We start from the raw sequence: 27,437 nt of genomic DNA on the forward strand, positions 1-27,437 counted from the left end.
GAATCGTAATATTTCAGAGCTGAGAAAAGCAGGACTGGCTGACTGCCTACCCACCTCCTCATTTAGTAAAACTAAGAGAGCAAAAATTTCTACACGGAAATTTTCTACAAGAAAAATGAGAATCAGGGGCACCTGGGTGGCTCAGTGGGTTAAAGCCTCTGCCTTTGGCTCAGGTCATGATCCCAGGGTTCTGGGATCAAGCCCAGCATCGGGCTCTCTGCTCAGCGGAGAGCATGCTTCCCTCTCTCTCTCTGCCTGCCTCTCTGCCTACTTGTGATCTCTGTCTGTCAAATAAATAAATAAAATCTTATAAAAAAAAAAAAAGAAAAATGAGAATCCATGTTTCATGGTTTTGGGCGGTAACAAACAACTTTAAAAAGTTAAGTAAACTAACATTGTGGGGTTTTCTTTAAAATGACTTAAGTGTCTCAATCATACATTTAAAGGCTTATCAGAAAACATGTCTGTATTTGGAAAGGGGCAAAAGATGAAGAAGCAAAGCAGGACCAACTTTACACAATTTCTTTTAAAGGTGTGAAAATTAGAGGTGGGCTGGCTCAATTGGAAGAGTGTGTGACTCTTGATCTCAGGATTCTAAGTTCAAGTCCCACGTTGGGCATAGAGCTTAATATAAAAAAAAAAAAAAAAAGTAAGTTTGAAAATCAACTGCTTTTCACTTTAGCTAGATAACACTAAACACATTTCATTATAAAACCTGAAAAGATATGCCTTTTGCCTGAGTTTTCATCCATCAGATCTGCCCGCGGGGGGAACAATCATAAGGATATAGAAATACCTGAATTCGCAGAGAGCGAACACTATCACTCACAGGGCTCAAGCAAGGTTGGAGGGCAAGCCAGCGTGTGTGCCCTAAAGGATTAGCCAATCACCGCTTTGCGGGAATGTTAAGACCTATGTTGCCAATGCTTAAAGGGGGAAAAAAAATTAAAATCCAGATTTCAATGTGACACATACTGATTTTCAGTCCCTGGCCCTCTGATGCTGTGGACTCTCTAAAGTTGGCTTTTAGTGCTTCCTTCTTTCACAAATTGGGGGGGGGGGGGGGGGGGGGGGTGCGTAGGAGAACACAATACAGGGAACACGCTCACTTTGAAGACAGGAGTCTCTTTTTCTATGAAGCATAGCCCCACCTGTATCACGGACATCTTCAGTCCTCGGGGAGACCATGAAAGGGCGGTCTATGTGGGAGACACAGGATGGTCAGCCCCACGGCTGTACTGTGCAATGGTCCCGTTTGCCACACGAGCGCCTACCAAAGCCTGCTTCAGGGGCTTGGCATATGGCGCTTGACAGAGTGATCTCACCAGAAACACGAAACCAAGTAGGCAAAACAAACCACAGTGTAGTTATTTTACATGACTTGCATGGAATAAATCTGTGAACTATAGGTGAGTCATCACATAATAAAGGATTCAATTAGGTTCAGAACAACACACCAGTGTTTTGCCTCATGGTAGCAACTAGCTCACTGGAATCTTGAGAGAGTATAAGAACATAAAAGACCCTGGTGTCCCTGTTTTACTCTTTCCTGCAAGATTATTAATCTTACTAGAAAATTAAACCCAGGTTGCCAGTTGGGCATTTTCAGAGTCAATAATTCTTAAATTACTAGAATACCAATTAATGATACCCAAGTGGCCTAGAAGAGTTAAATGCCCCTACCCAAAATGGTTGGCCCATTCCCATAAAAGTGATTCATTCAATGGCAAAATATTTAAAATGGAGAATCCTCCAAGATTAATAGCAATTTTATCATATGTGAGCACTTACATAAAAATAAACCCAAAATTCACTGAAGGAAAATTTGGTGTCTTATTTAATAAAGAAGAAAGCACCTACATACATGACAGATGTAGAAAAATCATGACTTTCCAAATTTTATAGTACATAAAACCACCTGATTAATCTCTAAACTCAATACTGAAAGTCCAGCAATTAGGAAGGCTGGAGCTCTACTAAGAACACCTAATGATCGGATTAGGCTGCTTATTTTCAAATCCACACATCAGAATGCCTAGCCTGACCCAGGAAATACTTTTAGGATGAAAATGGTAAGTCAAACAATTTCTTTAAAAAACTGCTGAACTTAGTGCCTGCTTCCCATCCTGGTGTCCTCAATAGGAAATACAGTCCTGCATCAAACTGCCCCCCCCACACTCCGATAAAAATTTGTAACAGATTATCTTTCAGACCCCAGATTCAACTGAACTAAGAACCTGAGCTCAGCACAGAACAGGAAAATTCCCGTTTTTGCTCCTGTCCTCCCCTGTGCTAAACACAAAGGATAAAGAAGCAAAGAGACACAGGATTCTGCCCTCAAACTGTTTTTATCACCTGGAGAAGGATACGGAGGATAAGACCAAGAAGTCCTGAGACAGAAGTCTGGGTACCAGGAGCACGGAGGAGAAGCCATCTCTTTCAGGGTCTGGGAAGCACCAAGCAGGAGGGCTCTAACCAATGCATGGAGAAACAGGTAAGAATCCCATCAAGAAAGCAACTGGGGGAGGGAGAAGTTGGAGAGCAGGCAATTGGAAAGAATCTAGATTTTTATCTTGGACAATGAAGAGGTACTGCAGGATTTTTTTTTTTTCTTTAAAGATTCTATTTATTTATTTGACAGAGAGAGAGAGAGAGAGAGAGAGAAAGGGAACACAAGCAGGGGAGAGGGAGAAGGGAGAAGCAGGGAGAGGGAGAAGCAGACTTCCCATGGATAAGGCAGCCTGATGTGGGGCTTGATCCCAGGATGCTGGGATCATGACCTGAGCCGAAGGTAGACACTTAATGACTGAGCCACACCCAGGCGCCCCGTGCTGAAGGATTTTAAACTAGAATGACTTGATTCGATTTTCATATAATAAAATCACACTCTTGTGCAGCAGTACGGCAGGTGGTTTAGAGAAGGAAAAGGGCAGAGAAAGACAAGTTAGAAAGAAGGTACAGTAGTAGTTCATGGGTGCCTGGATGGCTCAGTTGGCTAAGCATCTGCATTCGGCTCAGATCACGATCCCGGGGTTCTGGGATCAAGCCCCCCGTCGGGCTCCCTGCTCGGCAGGAAGCCTGCTTTTCTCCCTCTCCTACTCCCCCTGCTTGTGTTCCCTCTCTCACTGTCTCTCTGTCAAATAAATGATAAAATCTTAAAAAAAAAAGTAGTAGTAGTAGTAGTAATAGTAGTTACAGCAGTTCAAAGTCAGCTTTAATAAAAATATGAACCAAAGATGGGACCATGAGGGACAGAGAAAAGGAGAAGCTTTCAATGTTATTTAGCAGACCACATCCACAGGACTGAGTTGACAAGTGGATAATGCAGGGGATCCGAAGGAATGGAGACTGACAACCAGGAAGAAGGAGAATGTTTCGTGTGGATGAAGAGGTACAGGAAATGTAACGAAATCCGTCAGAGGCGCTGAATTTGAGGTGCCTGTGCGGCATCAAGAAGAGTGGGATTAAGATGATCTAGAGCTGAAAAAACTTTCTGCAGTTTTAGGCTAGAAAAATCAATTTAGTGGTCATGAGCGTGCAAGCAGTTAACTCTCGTGTGCAGATGAGATCACCAGCAAAAGGCTGCAGAATGAGGAGAAAGGATGGCTGAAGGCAGAGCCTGGGGAAGAGGTGGGAAAGGCAGCCTCCAGTGGGGACTGTTAAAGCATGTGTGAAGAGGCAGGAGAAAAACCAGACAAGCGAGGGCAGTGTTTCAGGGCACAGTGGTCAACAGTGTCAGAGGCCATGCAGAGGCCAAGCAGGCCTCGCCCGCCTCGAGAGCGCTCCGTGACTCTGTCCACCAGACGTCCAGTGTAGGCAGCACCGCCGGGGGCATGGGCACCTGGCAGCCTGCGATGGGTTCCGAGATTACCTGGGAGGAGAGGACGCGCACAAAGTATGTTTATTTCTTCCTCAGAGCTTTGGCTAGGAAAGGAACAAGAAAGAGGTAATTAAGGTAAAACAGGAGTGAGGAAAGGCCCGATTGTAACTACAGACTCTTCGGAAAGAGGCAAGGAATGAGGGAAAGGCTTAAAGTAACCAAAAAGGGTGTGCAGGTTCAAGGGCAAGAGAAGGATCAGCTCCTTCTGTGAGATCAAAGGGAAAGAGGTAAATGGTGGATGTAAATACGGATTTGGGGGGTTAGGGAGGTCAATGTAGGAGAGAACTGAGACATCTTGTACCTGGTGGCCTCCTTCCTTAAGGGATAGAAACCTCAGAGAAAGCCACATGGACGCCACGACCAAGACTGAGTTTCAGTCATCATGAATCATCTGTTCCACCCAATACATGCATTTATCAGGCACTAACAGGAAGGCAAAGCCATGGAGAAAAGCAGAGCTCTTAATGCTTCAAATGAAAGTGTTAAACAAATGATCATTACTCCACAGAAGCCACGTTTTGTGGCAGAAAGAGGATGGGAACTAGGAGCCAAGACTCCTTGCCGTGTTGATATTAGTTTATTTATCTGTACAGGGGAGCCACTAGATTGAGCTCTGCCACTTAGGAGTTCAAATCATTAAACTTCTTAGAGACTCCATTCCATGGCATGTAAAATGGTGATTCATGCCACCGGCCCTAATTCACAAGGTTGCTGTGACAATCAAGAGAGAAACAAATAAACAAGTACTTTGAAATTAAAAAGGGGTGGGGTGTGGGTGACAGTGAAATACTTTCAAGTGCCTTCCTCGAAGGGACAGATTTACACCAGAACTGCCAAGCTATGGATGGGAATGTGCCCCACAGGAGTTGAGTGCAAAGCCCCTGTGCTGTCAGGCAGGGCTGGGGAGCAGTGCCCCTCAGCAAACCAATTCTTGAAATGTTCTTGATAACATCACCCCTAAGCAAATGCTGTCTTAACACTTGTATATCAGATTTTTAGGGCTTTATTCAAGCTAGCATCTTAACTTGGAATTCCTGGTCCCCTTGATCTGATCCCACCTACATTTCTAAAGCGTACACCAGTCACTGTTCAAAGCCTTTCTACTTGCCCAACATCTCGTTCTGATAACCCTCTTTCTAAATTCTACCTTTTTCCTTAAAGCCCAGTTCAAATTTTAACTCTAATTGCTCCTTCTACCCGCCCCCCGCTGAGCTCACGTGCCAAATGCTGTTCTAAGCATTTGACATGGACTGCCCTCAATCTAGTGGCTCCCCTGTACAGATAAATAAACTAATGTCAACACGGCAAGGTCAAGTTTCCTGCCTAAGGTCTCACAGAATTGTAACCCCATGCTGAAGTGCCTCCTCTTTATTAAGCACCGGAGCTTGGATAAATTATTTATAAGGAACTGAAAAATTTCACAAACTGTCACCATTCTCAGGATGTAGGCTCATCGCCCCATCATTCTGCTCTGCCTCTCCCCAAGCACTCTTGCTAGGCTCCTGCGTCTTCCCTCCATGTTCCTTCTCTCCACTTTACCGCAGCCTGGAATGCACTTTTGCCAATACCCAAAACTGGAAGTGCTACGGAAGTCCACCCTCAAAGAATGTACAACTTCCTCTTCTGAAAGACAGCATAATGTAAGGGTCATAGTTAAGAGTGTGGATGCAAGCCAGACTACTCAGCTCTGGATTCCAGCGCCAGCACTTAAGGCCTGGGTAAACCCGGACAAACGAATCTCACTGTTCCCTCTGTTGAGTCTTTCGGTAAAACTGCAGTAATAACAGTGCCTCCCACATGGGATAGATGCAAGGATTAAATGAGTTAATGCACAAAAAGCATTTAGAATTGTTCCCACCATAAAGGAAAAAGGAGAACCGGGTGAGCATTAGAAGACCATAATTAGCAGTTCAACACCACCTTGTTCGTACGGATGATACTTTGTATTTTTTTATACTATTTAATCAATGTACTGCATCAGTGTCTTTCTCTCCCATTAGCTCCCTTTATATCTAGTGGGTGTTCAAATGCTTGTTGACTAAAAAGGCAGAAACCTAGAATGCAAAGAGGTGAAACCTTCAGACCAAACTGTTTCTGACAAGAAAAGAATTCTTAACATTTTTAAGCAATGTCCACATTATTTGATAATAAGAAAAAGAACTTTTTCATAAGTTAACATGTTCTCAAGTATGGGAAAAAAAATGTTAGAAGTAAAGTCTACAGCATCAGATTCTGTAAAAAAATAAAAATAAATTTTGTAAGTTTATTAAGAGTTTGTAAGAACTGCAGGAAACGTGAACAACATGGAATGCTTTCTTTAATTCACACAGCTCAGTTCACACAGCTCAATTCAAAGCTTCAATTCCGGCCCAATATATATTTTCAGAGTTCTACTATTTGTACACTGGAACACACAAAAAACCCAAGATGATATATCTAAGGGACAGAGCTAGAAATAGGACCTCTAATTACTTAAATACTGAGGCCCCTAGATTAAAACATTAAACCTCAAAACCCTTCAGCCAAAGGATTAAGGAGATTAGAGTGGGCTTGACAAATTACCACAGGGTTAGGGGAAAAAATGCAGACAGAAAGTAGGCCAAGCTTACACAAGGAATGAAATGGAAGTTCAAGAGAAAACTAATGCTGTGTGTGCACCCTGAACCTCTAGGGGGGGGAAAGGATTGTCGATCCAGTGATTTCAACAATTAAAGAAAACAGTATCAGTATAAAAATAGCTCTTATTAAGTTCTTGGAAAATGTGAACATGCAGCAAAGTTAACCTCGGAAAATAACAATTTTCAAATAGATCTTGGCAACTGGAGAAAAGAAATACAAGGCCAAAAAATAAACTTGTTATGATTAACAGGAACCAAGATTCTCTCTTAAAAGGAATTTTGCTTTAAACAGCTCATTAGTATTGGTCACTCCCATCAAACAATCCAAATCAAAGCTACTAACTCGGTCATCAACAGACTTCCCTTGGAATATTTGGTTTTCTGTCCCTGAAGATTATCTGTTGGCTCAAAATAAATCACAATTCATCTAGACAAGAGCTAAAATGACTCCGGTGGCTACGTGAGAGCCTGGGAGGGCACTCAGCCTGGAAAGATTCTGAAGAGTTGAATGTCTACATTTTGGCAAAGGCACAACATGAGGGACCCAGGGGGGATCCAATAACTCTCCACAAACATCTCAAGTGTGAAAACAACAAGGAGGAACAGGAATTTCTTATCCTAGTACCAAATGTACTTCTGGCATTTTGAGAAGGAATAGAACATACAACAAAGAAAGAAAACAGCTCCAATTAATAGCACCCAAAAAGACTTTCAAGGTTCAACTGCAAGCTTTCTTCTTGGGCTACTATATGTAATTCCATTATTCATAGTAACTAATTTCTAGCAATTTTTGAGCTTCTCAAAAATATCTTGCCTTAGGATGCCTGGGTGGCTCAGTGGATTAAGCCTCTGCCTTCGGCTCGGGTCATGGTCTCAGGGTCCTGGGATCGAGTCCCGCATGGGGTTCTTTGCTCAACAGAGAGCCTGTTCCCCCAACCCCCGCCTACTTGCGATTTCTCTGTGTGTCAAATAAATAAATAAAATCTTAAAAAAAAAAATCTTGCCTATATTACTCAGAATGTTTCCTTCAAAGTTGAAACTGTTTCTTCAAACTCAAAAAATTACCAGGATCAGGAAATTAAAGGCAGCAGCTTCCACTCAGCTCTAGCTGGTCAAACTGAAATCATATCTTTCACCAGACTTTGCCAGTTTGTAATTATCGGCTCAAAGGAAACTCACTCACACTCTCTCTCTCTCTCTCTCTCTCTGGCAAAACAAAATAGTCCATAGGCCCAATCTAGTGCTCAGGGCTGTTTGTAGTTTCTGCTCTAAAATTTCTGTCCGTCACTTGCTACTATTTTTTCACTTCTATATTTAGGTATTTGGGGGCTCTAGCATCGAGCCAGCCTCTAAGCAGATCAGTTGAGTTACTACTCAATATTTCTCAGAGACTGGAAGTATTCTGCTCCAGACACCCAGCATCATCAGGGACTTGTGTACACAGATAGCCTCCCCCGCTTTGTTACAATTTCCTTAACACAAACATTTAAGTAGAGCAGGTCTGCCCAAGCTAACAGAGCACTAGCTCCTGGAATCTAATTTAATTTGCTATGAAAGAGTTACTGTAATAAAAACATCTTTAGAAAACGGAAGAAAGCTAGATAAGCTGGACAAGGTCATATCAGAATCTTACTCTCCCCACAAGCCTGACAATGTTGGGGACACAAGAAAGGAAAAAGGGGCCATGGAGAAAGAAGAGCAGAGTCTTTGGAGTCTTCCTCCCTCATTCCTTCCCTGGGGCTGCTCTCGTTCAATTCAGCCTGATCTTTTTGTCTGAGGCCCACTTGGGAGACACTGGGACCACCATGAAGAGGGCTGTCTTCTACCACACTGGGGTGGGTTTTCAGCCCTTGTCAAGTAGATTTCCTGTCCACGCTCCAGAACAAACCTCCTGAAAACCAGAGATGAAGATTCTGGAGCCTACATATACCTGCAGAACCATCTCCTGGGGTGGAAGACTATGGATTTTTATTTTCTACAACTTGTATCTTTACCTGCCTTCCCCAGGCAATTCTGATGTGCTGCCAAGTTTCGGAATGAAAGCAAAAAAATCCCCTTGGATCTACAGTACTGAGCTTATACCCCAATGTGTCCCCAACATTGTCACGGTCTCTGCACATCACATGGCATTAGGGAGTGGCACACGCTGCTCCCTCCTCCTGGAATACTGAGGCTGCCTAACCCTTAGCACATCTGCCATGGTCTGAAGGTCTATGTGCTCCCCAAATCCATGCTGATTTCCTAAATTCATGCGGAAATCCCAAAGGTGATGGCAGAAAGAGGTGGCGCCTTTGGGCAGAGCCCTTGCCAATGGGATCAGTGCCTTATAAACAAGTTCCAGAGAGGGGCACCTGGGCGGCTCAGTGGGTTAAAGCCTCTGCCTTCAGCTCAGGTCATGATCCCAGGGTCCTGGGATCGAGCCCCGCATCGGGCTCTCTGCTCAGCTGGAGGCCTGCTTCCTCCCTCTCTGCCTATTTGTGATCTCTGTCTGTCAAATAAATAAATAAAATCTTTAAAAAAAAAAAAAGAAGAAGAAGTTGTTCCAGAGATCCCAACTCCGTTCACCAAGTGAGAATACAATGAGAAAACAACAACTAGAAAGTAGGAAGAAGGTCCTCTTGAGAACGTGATTGCTCCTAGTGCCTTGACCCTGGACTTCCAGCCTTCGGAACTGCCAGAAATAAATTTCTGTTGTTTATAAGCTACCCAGTCTGTGGTACTTTGTTCACAGCAGCCCAAACAGACTAAGACAACCGCTCACTTCTGCGACTTTTACTCACTATTTAGGTCTTGTTTGAATTCTTCTCTGAGCTCCTTCATTGTAAGCCACAGCCCCTGTTTATCCCTCTTACAACAGATTGTGGATTCCTTCCTTTACAGTGCTTGTCCAAGTTCTTACAATTTGATCTGAGTGGCTATCTACACGATGTAGGTTCCTAACTAGATGGTCAAGGTCCGAGAGGCTCAGAACCACGAGGCCCGCCACACAGTAGGTGCTCTGGGTATTTTAGTTAGAAGGTGCAGAGTTGATGATGTGTACAGGGGAGAATGAACTACTGAACCTCACATCAACAGGATACGTGACACCAACATACCAAAGCTGAACTGCCTCAAGGGTTAGTTGCTCTTTTCAAGGTTTAAGGTAATAAGAGAACTAATATGGAAGTAGGAAAGACTATCTGCACATATGAATGCACAGTGAGTCACTATTACACAATTTTCCACTGTGGATTAATTCGTACTGTTGGGCGGGCAGTTTATTGAAAATGGAAGGCTCAGTTTAAGAATTGCCATGAGTCAAGATAGTCCAACAATGAATTCACAACTGCAGGTGACACCCAGGTTTTGGAAACTAGGTAGAAGCTTTTGGTAACATATCATTCCTCACTGATGCCATAAGAGGCCACAAGGAAATGAGAGACCACTAGGACTCAAAACTGGATTCATCTGGAGGGGTATGGCACAGGGCCACGTAAGGAAATAGAAGCTGCGGCAAATTCAAGTTTATAGTAAGTTCTCCAGATGCCAATCAGTTATTTGAATAAATTAAGATAACTGTACCATTTACATGCACACTTCAAACGAAGTGAAAAAAAAAAAAAACAGAAAGCAACCATTTCTACTACTTTATAAGCAGAGTCTCAGGTTCCCAGCATGGTCTTCAGTTTGTTTCTGAAGACCCAACCCATCCTCATTGCTTCCCACCTGCTTACTGCCCCTTGCCAAGCATAAGCTGAGCCAGGAATGGCTTGCCTGCTTCAGGGAATTTTCAGGCAGTCTAGTCCTAAAGCTTTAAATACCTATTATATGCAAATATAGCCCAAACGTATCATTTCCAGTCTTAACATTTTTTTCTGAGCTGGTCTACAACTTGACGCATCTACCTGGACGAATTATGACATCTCAAACTTACTATGTGATCTACTCAGACCTCTTGGTTTTCCCTCCAGACTTGTTCCGCTCAGGTCATGCCCACCTCAGCAGCAGTTACCATCCCGGCATCCAAATCCATCAAGTCAAACAAGCCTTGGTGTCTCACTTTCCCTCATCTCAGGCGCACTCCCATCTCTGGTCAACCAAAGCCCTATCAGGTCCCTGCCAAAAACATCTGGAATCTGCCTGGTCCACTCCTATTATCCTACTCCAAACTGTCATCATCTCTCAAGCCCTACTGGTCTCCCTGCTTCCAACCCTGTCCCTCAAGCCATTTTCTACCCAGAAGCCAGAATGATTTTTTTCAGAAAAGTAAGATCCATCTCTGCCCCGCTCAAGACCTTCCAGCAGTCTCCATTCGTACTTAATAAGCCCAAGTAGAAAGATCATAGAACTGAGAGCTTGAGCTCCGGCTCTGCTACTAACTGTAAATTTTGGCGAAATTCTGCAACTTCCTCCTCCAAGGACTTAGTTACAAAATGAAAGGGCTGTAAATTTAGCTACAGAAGTCTAAAATTCTAAACCCAGTATACAACTTAAAATGCCCATCTTGGCTTATTCCATTTCTGTGTCAATAAAACATCGATTTCATAAAGCTTGTATCTAATCCCCCCCTCCCCATCCTGGGGCCTATGCTCAGGAACACAACACAGACATGCCATGGTTTTTCTCTCATTTTCACCTGATATCTTTGGGTGGAAAAGAGGGATGGGGCAACTGGGTGGCTCAGCTGGCTGAGCATCCAACTCTTGGTCTCAGCTCAGGTCTTGATCTCCGGGTCATGAATTCAAGCCCTATGGAGCCTACTTTAAAAATAAAAAAAAAAGAGGGGTGCCTAGGTGGCTCACTCAAGTCAACCATTTGCCTTTGACTCAGGTCATGATCTCAGAGTCCTGGGATCAAGCTGGGCTTCAGGCTCCCTGCTCAGTGGGAAGTCTTCTTCTTCCTTCCTCTGTCCCTCTGCCTCCCCTGCCATCACTTGTTGGGTCTCAAATAAAATTAAAAGAGGGATAGAGAGGAATCTCTCAGCCTTCCGCTTGGGCAGGTCCATCTTATATGGCAACTCTACTGCTAGAAAGTGTCCACGTGCGGTCACCGAGTCTTGGCTATACCCCTCTACCCCTCCGATAGGTCATTTCAAGCTGCTAGACATCTTCCAGTTGACACAAAACTAAAACTGACAGGCCCACAGAAAAACCAAGGGCAGATTTTTGTGAGCCAGGCCTCAATGTGGTCGGATTATTGACCTTTTGGGGCCCCTGCGTGGCTCAGTCAGTTAAGGATCTGCCTTCAGCTCAGATCATGATCCCAGGGTCCTGGGACTAAGCCCCATAGTGGCCCCCCTGTTCAGCAGGGAGTCCGCTTCTGCCTCCCGGTCTGCCTTCTACCCCCCAACCATACTCTGTCTTTCTCACTCTCTTTCTCAAATAAAAGAATAAAACCTTCAAAAAAAAGAATATTGACGTTTTGATCATTTTTGTCCTGTAGGATTCTAGGAAAGACTAAGTTTTAACTGTTAGAATGACTTATTCCAGAAAAGAGTATCATTTTTTAGGAGAACCAGCTAAAATATACAAACCACATTTGTCTCCCACAAAATGCAAGGGCAGTGTGGTGTAAGGAACTCACATGGACGTGGCTTGAGAATGAAGGAGAGCCAGGCAGTCGAGACAATTTTCCCAGTTTGGTTCATCTTTTAAAATACTGTTTCGTGGAAGCCGTAGGGAAGGGGGTGGCAGCAAAGAAACCGCAAAACCCTCAAACCCAGAAAGTCAGAAAAGAAAACCTCCTCTGACTTGCCTTAGGACAAATTAAGCAAATAAAGGAAAACCACTTGGCTATCCCCACACCCCTTCTCTCAGGGCTACCAACAGCCAACTTCCTCTATCCCCCATTCTCCAGCCTTTTTCCCCTCCGTCACAGTCACAAACAGCCCTAGATACTCCTAATAGTCTGGTTCTATATCCAGAGTTTTACTTGCTCGGGGGTGAACTCCCTGCTTTTTTGGAGCCCCATCTCTATCTATGCCTTCCTTTGATTCATTAGAATATTAAAATTTGAGATCCAAATACCCCTGCTTCCTGGACGGATGCCCCCTCCACTCTGAGATCTTAGCTCTGAACTCCCCCTTCACGTCGGCTGCGCGGCGCCCTCCATCTGCCCAGGGACTCCAAGGCAGTTGGTACTACAGCTGGTACTAGCATGAGAACCCTGAACAGAAAACCAGACAGAGCCATATTAAAATGAACGCTCACTGCAAACATAGGCCAGACACAGAAAAGTTTACATCTACTCAAACTACTGCCAGCAGATGACCTTGTGCCAGGAAAACCCCATTCTCCAATCACCGAACCTAGGGAGGATTTTGCTCATTTCAAAGATCCACTCCAGAAAATACTCAAGGGCCATCTGGCATGGTCCTAGGTTTGAAATACACACTAAATCTGAGCAGCTTTGAGGCCTTAGAGAAATCTCAACTTGGCTTATCTTTCACCAAGGAAGGAAAAAGTTAACCAGGACTCTCCTCTGGAAGGTCTACTGGAAATCCGACTGGTGGACCACAGTAACTAGGTTCCCAGCTTTAAGGCTGCCATCTGAAACTTTTCCCAAGTACCAAGCAGTAGGACAGTCTGTACTCAGTTGTTCTACTTGTTTCTGGTGCTGGTGGCTGACCTACACACTACTAGACTATCATCGCCCCTGTGGCAGGGACCAGTACTGGCTTGGCTTTTCACACACACACACACACACACACACACCCCACTTAGAAATATGGTCCAGCACTTAGTAAACAATGTAAACATTCGCTGATTTTTCCTAAATTTGCTTTAAATAAATTTTTAGTTGCTTTTTTTTTTTTTTTTTTTTTAAAAGAAAATACGTTTAGGGGCACCTGGGTGGCTCAGTGGGTTAAAGCCTCTGCCTTCAGCTCAGGTCATGATCCCAGGGTCCTGGGATGGAGCCCCACATCAGACTCTGTTCGGCAGGGAGCCTGCTTCCCTTCCTCTCTCTGCCTACTTGTGATCTCTGTCTGTCAAATAAATAAATAAAAATCTTTAAAAAAAGAAAATACGTTTAAATTTCCCTCTCATCGGTTTTTTAAACTGGGAAAACAGAACATACCTTATTTGACAAACAAGGCAAAGAAATTCACACTAAGTTCTTCACTGAACAAATTATAAAGCAGGCTGACTGGCCATTATGAGGGGGGGAATATTTCACTTCATTCCACTCCACCCTAATTTGCTGCCTACCCCTCCTCCCAGCACAGCACAAAATATCTCATTACAGTGAGATATCTCATTAACAAATATCTCATTGTGGTGAATCTTCATGACTTGAGGTTAAATGTAGAGCTCTGCCAGCTTGATCACTTCCACCACTTGCTGTCTCCCCCTTTCCCATTTTTCCCTCAGCCTCCACACAAGCCCCATTCTGAAGACATCCAGACTCACTCCAGCTCAACAGCTGACTGTGGACAGAGCGGAACCTCTTCTAAACCAAAAGCTGACACCCCAGAAGAACAGATTTTCCTCCTTCAAGATAAGGGTTATCTTTCCTGGAGTCTGTTTGGTTTTGTTTTTAAGCCATAAGGAATTTTTACCTTCAAGCCCCAGGTAAGGCTGCTATCTGGGTGCACACAGAAGCCTTTGAGCAATGGATATGCAAATTAGAAGGTTCATACAATAGCTGTGACTAAACCAAGGACATTACCTTAACAGATAAGCTTTCAGACAAATTCACTTCAAACATTCCACTTTGCACTACTAATCTGAATTTTGGAGTAACTATTGCTAATTTAGAATTTCACTGATAAGATGTGGGCCCTGATTCTCTTCATTCAAATACAATGCAGCCATTTACTAAAGGAGTGGAGAAAGGAATTTTTTTGTTGTTGTTTAAAAAGATAAAAGTATTTTGGTCACTTGAAAAAAACATTGCTGAATAGCTTTCTATATCGTCTTTGTGACTCACTTCAAAGGAGACACCCCCCCAGTCTTCTTAGGTGGTAAATAAAAATACATTAGAACAAAACTTTAGTTTCAGATTTTCTTGTAATTTACACGGAACACATCTTTAGAAATACTTTGCCTTCAACATTTTAATCTCTTATTTTTACTTTTTTATGGTTTGGATCTCAGAAAAAAATCAACTGGAGCTGAGGAAGTACCCCCCCCTTTTTTTTTTTTGCTCTACAATGTTAAATAAGTCAGTGTTCAGGGTGGCTCGGGTGGCTCAGTGATTGCCTCTGGCTCAGGTCGTGATCCCTGGGTCCTAGGATGGAGCCCCGCATTGGTCTCCCTGCTCAGCGGGAAGCCTGCTTCTCCTCCCACTCCCCAGCTTGTGTTCCCTCTCTCTGTCAAATAAACTTAAAAAAAAAAAAAGTCAGTGTTCCCCCAAACAAGTAAAAATAAAAACAAAAACAAAAAACCATGACAGCTCAAAAATCTTCCTGAACCTTTCTCATGATAAATACCCATGACTTGGTTATGGGCCATACAGGTGTATACATTTTTCAAAACATAGCAAACTGTACTCTTAATCTATATTTTATAGCATATAAATTATGGTTCAGTAAAAATACTGAAAAACAACAACAAAAAACTTTCCTGAAAATCACATTTCAGTATCTGTTAGCGATAATTCCTTTCAGACCTGAGTTCTCTGTGGGGCAACAAGATCCTAAAGCCAAAAAGGAATCTCACAACCCAAAAGCCATTGATACCCAGGTCCCCAATTCTCCAGAAACTTCCATCTCGAATTTTCCTTCACACTGGAATTGCCCCACATACAAAATTCCACTCACCTCAGCTGACTGAGACGGCATCTTCAGCTTGGTGAGCTTGGCTTTGGCAGGCACTTTTAAGTCTGTTTTTTCAAAGGTCTGTTGCCGGTAGTCTTCCGGCAGTGGTTTCAGTTCAGGAGACTCACTAGGAGCCTGATCTTGACCATCCATGGGCCGGACATAAGCCGTGGGCTTCTGCTGCATTGCAACAGTTTTTGAGGGGAGGGAAGGTGGGGGGAAAGTCTGAGAAGGTGGCTGGGGAGGGGCCACGCCAAGGCTGGCAACTGCCACTAAACTGTCTTGAGCAGTCTCTTTATCGTGGGCCTTTACCACGAGCTCTTTGGGAGATTTGGCCGGGCAATAGCCTTTGCTGTTACTGTTACTGCTGTGAACTTTGCTGCTTCCTTGTGTCCTGGGAAGAGTTTGCTGGTTGGAATGTACAGGTGACAGTGGGGGAACTGGAGAAGGCAAGCAGAGTAAGGGAGCGAGCTCCCTCTCTGGAGCCAAGCCTGTCACCAGAGCACAGCGGTCTCCATCAGCTCTGCGCTCACCCTTTTTGTGATGACTGGAGCCGCAGCCCTCCTGACTGAGGCGATCTTGGGTCGGGTGCTGGCTGTCAGGTGGGCCATAGCTTTTGACATGAGGATTTGACATTGGTTCCATTCTTGGCTGTGCCATCTTTGGATTGTGGCTAATGTTACCAACAGGAAGTGGTCCAGAGGCAGGAGTGTTAACAGGCTGGTGGTGGGCACTAGTGTGGAAGGAGTGGGGTGGAATGCTGCTCCCCTTCTCAGGAAATAAAGGATATCTTGGCTTTCCCAACCCACTTTCAGAAGCATCCAAGTGATGAGGGTGGGACTTGGTACTAAGGAACTCCTTCACTTCTTCATAGTTTCCCAACATGTTCTGTATTCGACTGGATAGCTCGTCACCTTTTTCTGTCTGGAAAAATATAGCAGTTAGATACAGGGGTGGGGGGTGACGGAGGCCACTAAGGAAAATCAGCATTTAATAAATAATGTTACATAGTACCATTTAAAGGAAGAGAAAAAAAAAAAAAAAAAAACTTCGATTTAATGTGTAACCTAACATTTAACATGCAGTTTAAACTCGGTTCCCCTGTTGAGAAGTCTGTCCTGGACAAACATTATTAAAGACAGGAGACTAACATTACAAAAGAAGATCACAAACTCTAGCAATTTGAATAACAAGGTTCAGAGAATTTTCATAGTTTGTTTTCAAAGACAATCTAAGATAAGTTGTCTTATTTCCACATATATGGCCCTTGTTCAAACTCACTTTCATCACAGAGTTAAATCTGGTGATAAATCAGGCTTTCTAATATTCAATAAATAAATAAATACCTTATAGGGCTCTCCAAAAAGGGGGATCTTTTCAGGAAAGGCCTCTTTCTCTTGGTGAGCTTCCTGGTTGCGTCTCTCCTTCTCTCTAATTCGAAGCAGGTTTCTGTCTTCATTGTACAAGCTGTTTCAGATGCCACAAAAGAAGAAAAATAATGAAATGTATCAGTGTCCAAGTTTTGCTATGCATATGTGCATGTGTGAGGGAGACCAGGAGAGGTCAACAAGAAGTGATGACAAGGGTAAGGTTTTAAAGAAGGCCTAAGTCCCTCAACCCACGCCTGGATTAAAGGCTGTGACTCTCCGGCCTTGGGTCCCGGCTCCAGAAACCTAAGCATTCACTCTGTAAGACTGACTCCAGACTGACTCCAAACTGAACAGTCTTTTATAGGCAGTCGTGGAACAGAGACAAGATTAATGACATTTTTATTTTCAGCTTGCAAAATATGGGGTAGAGGTAGGAGCTTTTCATCTGACGGAGTCAGCAGGATGTGAACTTTAAGAAAGGCTGTTTTCCTGGATCAGTATTATACATTTTGGAAGATTAGAATCAAAAGGCTTATTTCATAATTAAAAGATTACCAAGCACCCAAAACAGCATTTACTTTATTCTCAGCCTATTCTACTGGGAGTGTCTTGGCATGTTAAACCCCAAAAGGTAATTTTTATTTCTCCTTTCAAATGTCAAGGATGGGAAAATCCAATCTTAGATATCAGCTTTACCTACCAAGAAGTCTGATAATCTGATTGCCCTACTTAAACCACATAAAAATACATCCTAAATCATCAGCCCTAGCACCAAAAGGGTTAAAAATGCATTCACTGACAAATGGCAGAGAAGGAAACCAACCAGAGTGCAGTTTTAGCCAGCAGGTAAACCAAAGTGGGCCTGCCTCAGGTGGGCAACACATGGGATATAGAATAATGAAAACAGGAACTATAAACTGAATTTTTGCCCTCATACACTTGCTTCCAGGGCAGCTACTGAATCTTCTCCCCCAACATTATGTAAATAAGAAGGAAAACTTTAAACCGCCCTGCTAAAACTGTATGTACCTTTAGAAACTCTAGTCCTGATCTCAGACACGCCTTTTTCCTGACCTCTCTGCTCTCATGACTTCTCTTATTTCCTCTGCCAAAACCCTCTTACTGCTCTCCCTGCCTCGCCAACATATTGTCCCTCTAAACTAGATTTTTCATGGACATAAACACAATCTAAGGTATGGTTCTCGTGCCACTGTCCACATTTTAAAATACCAGGCATTTGGTGGCTCTTTGTTGATGCAGAATAAACTTGAAATCCTTGCTTTGGCGCTAAAATCCCCCCAAGAATCTGGAACAGATCTACTCTAGATATTACCCCCTACTGTTTCCCTGCAGGCCTGCCCCATGCATTCTAACCAGCCAGCCATGTCCATTCCCCAAACATATCCTGTTAAAAGCAGTCTTTTGCATTCCACTCCCCACCCCAGAACTCTGAACGATAACCAATTCTTCCAAGACCAGCTTGCCCATGAAATAGGATTCTCCTGCAAACCATCTCTGTATTCCGCATTCCAGACTATTCCTTACTCCTCCTTGGTATCCGGACTTTGATGCTTTCATTCTAATCACACACATTTCCTCTGCTTCTCTCTCAACCTCACATCCCCATCCCCAATTTTCAGCTACCAGCACATCTCCTGAGTGGTTCCCATGATACCCACTCTAAAGGCTTCCTCAAATCCACCAAGCCTGTGCTGATGGAAGATACTGATTGCTTCTCTCTCCTCCTCACCTTTCCCCGAGAATGTGAACTCCATCAAAACAGAACCTCTCGTTTATTTCTCCCCTGATGCTAATGCATGGTACTTTACACAGAAACTAATCATTAAATACTTTCAAATTAAAAAACAGCCACTATGCTTCAGTGTATTTTTTAAAACTTACTTGTAATTAAAAATAAAAGTTAATTTTATTAGAACAGCCATTTTAAAAAGTGATTTTTCTTTATCTTCATAGCCTTAAGGTGGTAGGGAGTCTAAGCTACTCGGCTATATTCACCTAGATGTGGAAAAGAATTCCCTGCTTAGACCACCACAACAAAAACTTTTCCTCAACGATGGATATCTCGATGGCCTACTTTATAGAACTACAAAGGGAACAATTTATGTTAAAGTCAACATACTGAATAGAGGAGAAAAAAAACTAAATCAGAAACTGGCTTTGCTCTCTGCTCAGCAGGGAGCCTGCTTCCTCCTCTCTCTCTCTCTCTCTCTCTCTCTCTCTCTCTGCCTGCCTCTCTGCCTACTTGTGATCACTCTCTGTCAAATAAATAAATAAAATCTTAAAAAAAAAAAAAAAAAAGAAAGAAAGAAAGAAAGAAAGAAAGAAAGAAACTGGCTTTGGAGTCTTCTTTAACAGAGCCTGAATCTCACATATTTTGGACAGTCAGGTTTATATCTGGTTGAAAGAAGCACAGTGGACTTGGCCACTCAGGAATTCCTTTCGGTTATTTTAGAATTTCGGTAATTCCTCAATGGCTTTTTTTTTTTTTTTAAAGAAGGTTGATCAGGAAGTAACTTTTTTCCTTCAAACTTGCTCTTCCCACCACTTTGTTTGCAGAGGGGGTGGGGAGCGCAACTGTCCTGAAGGGACAAGCGTCCCTTTTCCAAAGCTCGGTGGCATGAGGACCCCGCATGGGGTGCACACAGGAGGAGAAGTAGCTTCCCCAGGGCATCTGCTTTACCCTTTTCTCCCTTCCTGATTCTGCGGGTTCCAACACTAGAGTCCCGGCTCACTTCTGAATTGCTACCTTTGTCTCCAAAAAGGCAACCCCAAATGGCAAAATTCTCAGCACCAGATTGAAAACTGGGGGTGTGAACAAGTAATGTCTCAACCATCAGGCCGCCTGGGGTCCTCACGTAATCTTCCTATCAATGCCACACATACCTGTAAGAAAAGCTACTCTGGCTTAAAAGTACTGAAGCGTTTCTAAATTGATCAGCACCACCTTATCTAGGTATCAGTTCAGTTCGGTAAGTTTTCCCACACACCTCTAGGTTTCAGTTCTTAAATAATAAAAATTGCTATGGAAATAATAAGAACCCAATTTTACAACATTCCGAACACTGGCTTAGTGCTATGTGATTCAAAATACAAGGTACCTCCCACAGGGAAGAAATCCCATTAAATTAGGGACTCTGTTTAATTAAAGGTTTTACCTCATTAGATTAAAAAAGCTAAAACCCACATCAAGATTTTTATTGGCAGACATGTGTAATACTATACCAATTTTGAAACAAGCTTTGATTTTTTTTTTTTTTTTTTAAGATTAACCACTACCCTTCTTCAACTGAAAAACCCAAAAAATAGTGAGATGAGTATAGACCTCACAAGTGGCCATGGTAGGATGAGTTTTAGGAGGTCTAGACTTTGTGAAAGAAACTCACTCTCCCCCTTCACCCTCCCTTGGGTCTCACTCCCCAAGGCTCCAGGCAGAACAGAAGAAGGCAGAAGAGACAGGAAGTGATGAGTCCACAATTCCCAGGACTACACTGGATAGGCTGTGGGCTCTCACTCTTCTGGACTGTCTACCTTCTCCTTGCCATTGACCAGGTTTTACGAGTTGTACTGGGGAGAGCTTTCTGGTTTATTTGGCTTTTACTTCCTGTAGGTTTTCTTTTTTTTTTTTTTTAAAGATTTTATTTACTTATTTGTCAGAGAGAGAGCAAGCGAGAGAGCGAGCACAGACAGAGAGGAAGGCAGAGTCAGAGGAAGAAGCAGGCTCCCTGTGGAGCAAGGAGCCCGATGTGGGACTCGATCCCAGGACGCCGGGATCATGACCTGAGCCGAAGGCAGCCGCCCAACCAACTGAGCCACCCAGGCATCCCTTCCTGTAGGTTTTCAACGGTTTAAAGAATGGTTTCTTAAGGTTCATAAGCAATATTTTTCACGAATATCTTCTTTTTCTTGGTTCCATTTTGGTACCAGGGGAAACACAAATTTTAAAAGTATCAACATAATAGTAGCATAAGTAAGTAAATCACTGTTCAGCCTTACACATCATTTTTAATCCAAGCTACAAGAAAAGAGCGGGTGGATGGAAAATTTTCAATGAGGGGATTTCAGGTAGTAGTACATGTTCTACATGATTCACAGACTGTTAATTACTTTTGAATAATTACAAGTTGGCTATCACTTCATTATTCAAGGTGGCGGTTCTCCTCTGGTGTAGAGGAGAAAACATTCTCCCTCTCAGGATAACCTCATCCCCACATCAGCCTTCATCAGCCTTTCAGGGTCAGACTTCCTCACTGTTCCACACGGAACAGAGTGAGGCACAAGTGCTCCTTCCCTGCTCCCCACAGAGCATTTTGTATTAGATGAGGAGTTACCAAACCAGTGAGCACTAGAATCACCAGGAGGACCTGCTGGAACGTGGAGAGCAGAGACTCATCCTGCACCCCGAGTTTCTGAGTCAGTAGATCCCATGCAGGGCAACTTTCTGGGTGGTTCTGAGGAGTACAAGAGAGCATATTCTTCTTGGGCTCTATGGATCACTTTAATAAAGCTTACCAAGAACAGGAGCAACAATGACAGCAACAGTAGGCTGCCAAGGACAGCCGCCACTCAGTGTCTGTTATTCGGTCAACACTGATGTAGGCACATCACACCTGTCCCCTATTAAATTTTCACAACACCTCCATGAGAGGGAGAGTATGACCCCCATTTTCCGGTTGGGGGAAAAAAAAGATAAAGCTCAGAAATTAATCTGCAGTAAATGATAGACCTTAAAATTCGAATGCAGGTCTGCTTGGCCAAAAAGCATGTATTCTTAATCACAGTTCTGCCAGCAAGTTCTGCACAGCAAGACTGTATCAAGTAGGGCAACAACAAAGGCAGGGTGCTGTACGTGCGTTCACTCACAATCACTTGTAATTCCTTGTTCTCAAAGATAAGCAAGGTTTTATCCCTGCCAGCAGAGCAATCTCAGAACCACAAAATACGTTTGGTTAAATGTATCCACACAGGTCTGTCTTTGCTGACCGACCTGACACAGAGCCCTTGGAGAGAGGGCCGGCCAGCAGCATGAAGTTACTCCTCCAGTTAAAAAAACTGCATTACAATTCTTATTTTAGAGGGGTTTTTTTTTTTTTTTTTGAGCCCTTTTTAATTTACACATTTAATTTACACATTTACACACATAATTTGAGGTCCCTAGCCCCATGATAACCTCTGGATTCACAAGTCATCTCCAATGTGCTAAGGGGCTCTTCACATCCGTTTCTTTTAAGGACGGGCCATAAATAAACTTGCACCAAACCTGCCATTCTACACCTGACATCAGCCCCCCCCCTCCCCCCAGGAACTTCTGGCCACTGACCTAGGCCATGTTGCGTGGGCCACGATGCCTACTGTCTGGTCAGCCCAGAAGTCCCCACCTAGGGAGGAAAAGGCCACTAAGTCAGAGGAGGCTCTGAAGCAGTGACAGCACTCACAAACAAGGCCCCAGGGATAGAGGGTGTGTGTGCAAAGTCTGAACCCCAGAGCAGATAGCCAGGAGTTCCACCACAAATCCACATAAGTAAAACAGGGACTTACTGTCAGTCACCACACTCCTCCTGCTTTTGAGACATATACTACTGTCCACCAGCTGCAGAGGGTGCAGTGCTGATACATCAGAAAGATCCCTGCAAAATGCAGCAAACTATCTCCCTCCACTCTTATTATTTTCTTTTAAAGATTTTTTATTTATTTATTTGACAGAGATCACAAGTAGGCAGAGAGGCAGGCAGATAGAGAGGGGGAAGCAGGCTCCTTGCTAAGCAGGGTCTAGGATCATGACCTAGGCCAAAGGCAGAGGCCTTAACCACTGAACCACCCAGGCGCCCCTTTGTTGTTGTTGTTGTTGTTGTTGTTAAGAGAACCAGGAACCAAAGGGGTAGCCCTAGGCTTGAGTTTCCAGAGCCTGGTGTGCCCAGCAGAACACAAGTGCACAAGCCATTGCAAAGGGGGACTGTGCCACCGACGCCTCCAACGACCAAATTCCACCGCTCTCATCCACACAGGAGCCCGAGCGGCGGCGCTGGGAAATGGAAAACCTGCCAGGATGCTCTCACTTTCTGAGAGGTGGTGAAACTCCTGAGGAATTCCGAGCTGCCCGTTCAGCCCCTGAATGCAGTCATTTAGTCAAGCCCATGCTGGGGCCTGTCGGGGCCCATTGACTCTGACTTTTCAAATGCTCCTCCTTGGGGTTGTGGGTGGGTGTGGTAAAACACTCGGATACAAGGACAAAATCACAGCTCCGTAGGGACTAATGAGAGCGATCCTCTTTCTCACCCTGCCTTGCACTGAAAAAGGAGAGGAACAGATGTGGAAAGAGGAACAGACAGAACCAGGAAGGCCCACGTTGAGCGTGAGCTGAGGGGCAGCACGGGGCTAGGCCATCGTCTGGCTGGGAGCACCTTCTTCCAGGCTGGAGCCCACGGGCCCTGCTGCTAATCTAGGTTAGTCATGCAGGATCACTGGATGCCACTGGGCGCTTCCATGGCAACACTGGCCCACGGGCCAGGCTGTGCACAGCTGACTACCCATTTATCACCCTTGACTGGCCACTTCACACAGACCTGCCTCTGATAGATGGGACCAACTCTCTAGAACTCACGTTTAAAAGTTTAATTCTCCCTTGGGGGACAGAGTGTAATTTCTCCCATGTAGTCATCTCCCGAGGCATGGAAGAAACATTTGGCCGGAAGGGAAAGAAAAATCCTCAAATCAACAACGTGGATTCATTTTGGAAAAGGAGTCTTTTTACTGCTTTAGGAGCAGCACTACACCATTCTGATCTGAATATACAAAAGATCAAACAAAATGAAAAACTCTCAAATCTGTTCACAGAAGTTGGGCAACCCTGGTTTAGAGACAGTGACGGAACATATCACAAACCAAGAGACAGAGGATGGCAGGTTTGGGATCTTACTCTTGTGCAAGCGACCTTTCTATTTTATTTTGAAAACCACCCCTGTTGACTTTTACAGTCTATCTTCTGGCCCTTTTCCCCCAGGTTTCTCTAGCCGGGCAATCTAGCATCCAGGAAACATTTTTCACACACTACAGAAAAAAGTCAATATACTTCAAAACACAAAGTTTGCTTTGTCATTAAAACTGTATCACTCATCAATACAAGTTAAACATGAGACATCAACACGGCTCCATGTTAGAATGAAGAAGTGTTGCTTCAAAGAATGGAAAATCTTTTCTTCTGCTTTGTGCATATGAAAGAATTTGCAACAAGCTTTCTTGTAATAAAAATCACGAGGCTCAATCTTCCAAAGATTTCACCTTTATTACTTCCCCCATCACCTAACACACACGACACAAAGAAAAAACAATCAAAGACTTAATCCTTAAATTCGAAAACCAAATCTGATTTAATATAAAAGATAAGTATCAGCCAAGTGAAACGACAAAACAGCATTATGTCACTGTTGTTTTCCTGGAGGAGCTCCCAGGGGATCTTCTCAAAGTAACAGCTCTCTGCTACTCACTTCTGCTTGCCACAGAAGACTCAGCCTCATTAGAATACTGCAAGAGTTGTATAGAACTCCATTTTGCAAAATTAAATCAACCCTTAAGATTTTTTTACGCAATTTAAAGGCATACTCTAAGTTTTAAACTGAGTGAGAGAGCCTCTACCAAGGCAAACTTGAGTAAAAGTCAGTCACTTCCACCCTAATGAGAGTCATATTAATTTACCTTTCAAAATCAATCTGCCACTTACTTTGCTGCATGCATGTTAACATGTAGCAAAGGTCTGAAAGGATTCACTTATAAAAATCAAGAAGGAGCACCAGGTTAGGGTGGAGGAGGTAAGTGGTAGTGCGGTGGTTTAAGGAATATTTTAACTTTTTTCTTCCCCACAAGAAAGTATCCATTTACTATTTGTGTAGTTAAAATTTTTGATTAAAAACAAAAGAAAATGCCTCGTACAACATCAAGATCAGGACTAAAGAAATACGAAGGTGTTGAACATTTTGTCAGTAATCCTCACTGGAACCTATGAACACAGTTTTGGACACTGGACTCAGTCTTCTTTTTTTAAATATTTTATTTATTTGACAGAGAGAGAGAAGGAGACAATGAGAGAGGGAAAACAAGCAGAGTGAGTGAGAGGGAGAGAAGCAGACTCACCACTAAGCAGGGAGCCCAACTCAGGGGCTTGATCCCAGGACTCTGAGATCATGACCTGAGCCGAAGGAAGCCGCTTAACGACTGAGCCACCCAGGCGCCCCTAAATATGTCTTTTACCTTTTTTAAAAAATATTTTAGTTATTTGAGAGAGCATGCGCACAAGCAGGGGGATCAGCAGAGGGAGGATGAGGAGGAGGTGGGACTCAATCCCAGGACTCCGGGATCACGACCTGGGCCGAAGGCAGACGCTTAATGACTAAGCCACCCAGGCATCCCTGGACTCAGTCGTCCACCATTACTAATAATTATAGGCCACCTGCATAAGGCATTGCATTAGAGACTATGATCCAAAGTCCAAACACAAGCAGCTGTTATTTAGAAAAGTAGTCTTATCTTAATAGATCATAAATATATTTCAAGAGGCATATTTACCCTATAGATGGAAAAGCACAAGAATCTGTCTTCTCCACTGGTCTTAAAAGGCCAGTGAGGAAAGCTGTGTGGGTGGGGATACACAGCTATAACAAGAGGAGGATGAGGGGACGGGAAACAGATGAGTAACTGCATTTCTATGTGTAGGACATAGTCCCTTATCTTCTAAACATTTTTTTTAATGCATTTTAACATTAAAAAAAAAAAAGAAGAAGAAGAAGAACTAGTACTGACTGAAGAAGGTCATAATGCAAATGGCACAATTACACAAACCACAACAGTAACCGCTCCTGACCTTGAAGATTTGACAATCTATATGCTAGGGCTTAGTAAATATGCCATTTGAAATGTGAAGGTATTAATGTTACTGAGAAATTCCAGAAAACGGCAGTCTCTCGGAGGGATCCCTAAAATGCTGACAGTTCTTCCTTCCAGTTAACTGAAAGCAGATACAGAAATCACCTTCCCTTCCCCCAGTGGCAAAAGGCTCACTAGAGATAAATCTGCCACCCGACTATTTCTGTCCCCCCATTTAGTTAGAAAGGTCCCCAGTGTTCCGAGCTCCCTCAGTCCGCCTGCTTTACTGGCAACTGCACATTTGGCACCAATGAGAAACACGGGTAACAGCTGTTGGCTCTTCCCCTACAGGTCTCATTTGTACTAGGATCAACCAGAGCACTGGCCTCATTACCATGCCGTTCTTCTTACACACTCAACTGACCATGAAGGACCACATCACATACCTATAAAATAAGGAGGCTGGTGAAAGTCTGCTCATTACAGCCACAAAATAAAAGAATGCAGTGGTCACAAACGAAGAATGTAGACTAGCAAGCTCAAAGTTCTGGGCTTTTCCTTAAATGCTTGTCTCATTTAATTTACACTCGACAACAACAACAAATGTTTGGGGTATTAAACCTATTAAGCATCCAAAATTCAAATAAAGAGTCATGTGGACTTCTTACTTCTGACTCGGAGTATGGCCCCAACAGGCTCCTTGCCTGGGCAACTCTGCTCCACACAGGTACCTCATGGAATTTTCTAAAAATCATGAATCTGATCTTATTATTCACCTATTTACAACTTTTTCTGAGCCAAATGCTGCCTACAGGATTAAAAGATGATTGGTGGTTAAGCCAAGCACACCCTTCTTGTGGTTGGGCTTGGGCTTCAATGAGAAGCCTCTTCTAACCTTCAGGGGGTAAGACCTCTTTCTGCTTATTTCTCACCCCAAAGTAGATTAAGACCCATTTCCGGCCCCTCTCTCTCTTCTAGACACTACAAAAACAAGAAATTGGGAGGCATGGGGGTGGGGGCGGGGAGCACAGCCCTTGCCTCTGCCAGTTCTCTCATGAACTCCTCCCTTGACTTTCAAAACTTTCTGAAATATCCCTGCCTCTCCGTCACAGTCCCCAGCCCCAACCTCCACTCTCACCTCCCATCCCTGCTGGGATATTCTTTTCTCCCCATACATCGGTTTTTGCATATCTGTTCATGTTTACATTTACAAAAACCAGAGAGACTGCACACGTGCCTACAGATTTTCTTTATTAGACTGAGCTCCTTAAAGGCAAGGACTACTCCTGAGAGCGCAATGCTCAGTAAAAAGTGATGCTTATTACACATCTTTGACTTAATGATTACATTCAAACATTACTCAATTTCAAGCAATCCAGAATTCTACTCAAGTCTGCCAGTCTTACTCATTATCTGATGACAAAATATGATTCACTGTCTGATACCTAAAACTGACTATACCAGATTGTTGTACCCATCAAATGACTCAAGTTTGGAAGGAGGCTGACAGCTCTCTTTCCTAGGTCAGCCACGAAAGCTGCCTCAGCAAACACCGTATGTTTATCAGTTAATATTACAGGCTTTCATTTTTTGGTTTGCTATATTACTAGTCATCAAAGTCCAACTATACTACACCAAAAAAAAAAAAAAAAAAACCAACTGTGTGAGTTATATTTATAGCAAACACACATTTAATTTTAAATCAAATCAAATAAGATTCAGAATGATATTAATATACTGCCTCTAGGACTAAAACTTCAACAACAAAAATCCCACAATGAAAAATCTCTCCATGCTGTTATAAATGCATAGTGGGGAAAACAAAACAAAAAATACAGGATCTAAGGAGTTTTTAAAACACAAATGAGATTATGTGGCTCCTTCTACTGCTGAGAGATCACCACAGGCTTCCCTTAGGGTTCAAGATTAAAACCCAGAAGCCTCACCTAGAAGGCTCC

At 43.4% G+C, this 27,437-nt stretch overlaps 1 protein-coding gene across 4 annotated transcripts in view; it reads right to left on the reverse strand.

Annotated features, from left to right (window-relative positions):
• Positions 1–27,437, reverse strand: part of AFF1 (ALF transcription elongation factor 1) — a 206,500-nt gene that overhangs the window by 76,433 nt on the left and 102,630 nt on the right. For all 4 annotated transcript variants that reach the window (XM_059173322.1, XM_059173320.1, XM_059173319.1 and 1 more), the window contains 2 exons: positions 16,582–16,702; positions 15,239–16,159 (listed from right to left, as the gene is read on the reverse strand). In XM_059173322.1, coding sequence (XP_059029305.1) covers positions 15,239–16,159; positions 16,582–16,702 — 1,042 coding nt within the window. The remainder of the gene's footprint in view (positions 1–15,238; positions 16,160–16,581; positions 16,703–27,437) is intronic.

Source organism: Mustela lutreola, chromosome 1 (assembly GCF_030435805.1).
Source record: "Mustela lutreola isolate mMusLut2 chromosome 1, mMusLut2.pri, whole genome shotgun sequence".
Lineage (NCBI taxonomy): Eukaryota > Metazoa > Chordata > Mammalia > Carnivora > Mustelidae > Mustela > Mustela lutreola.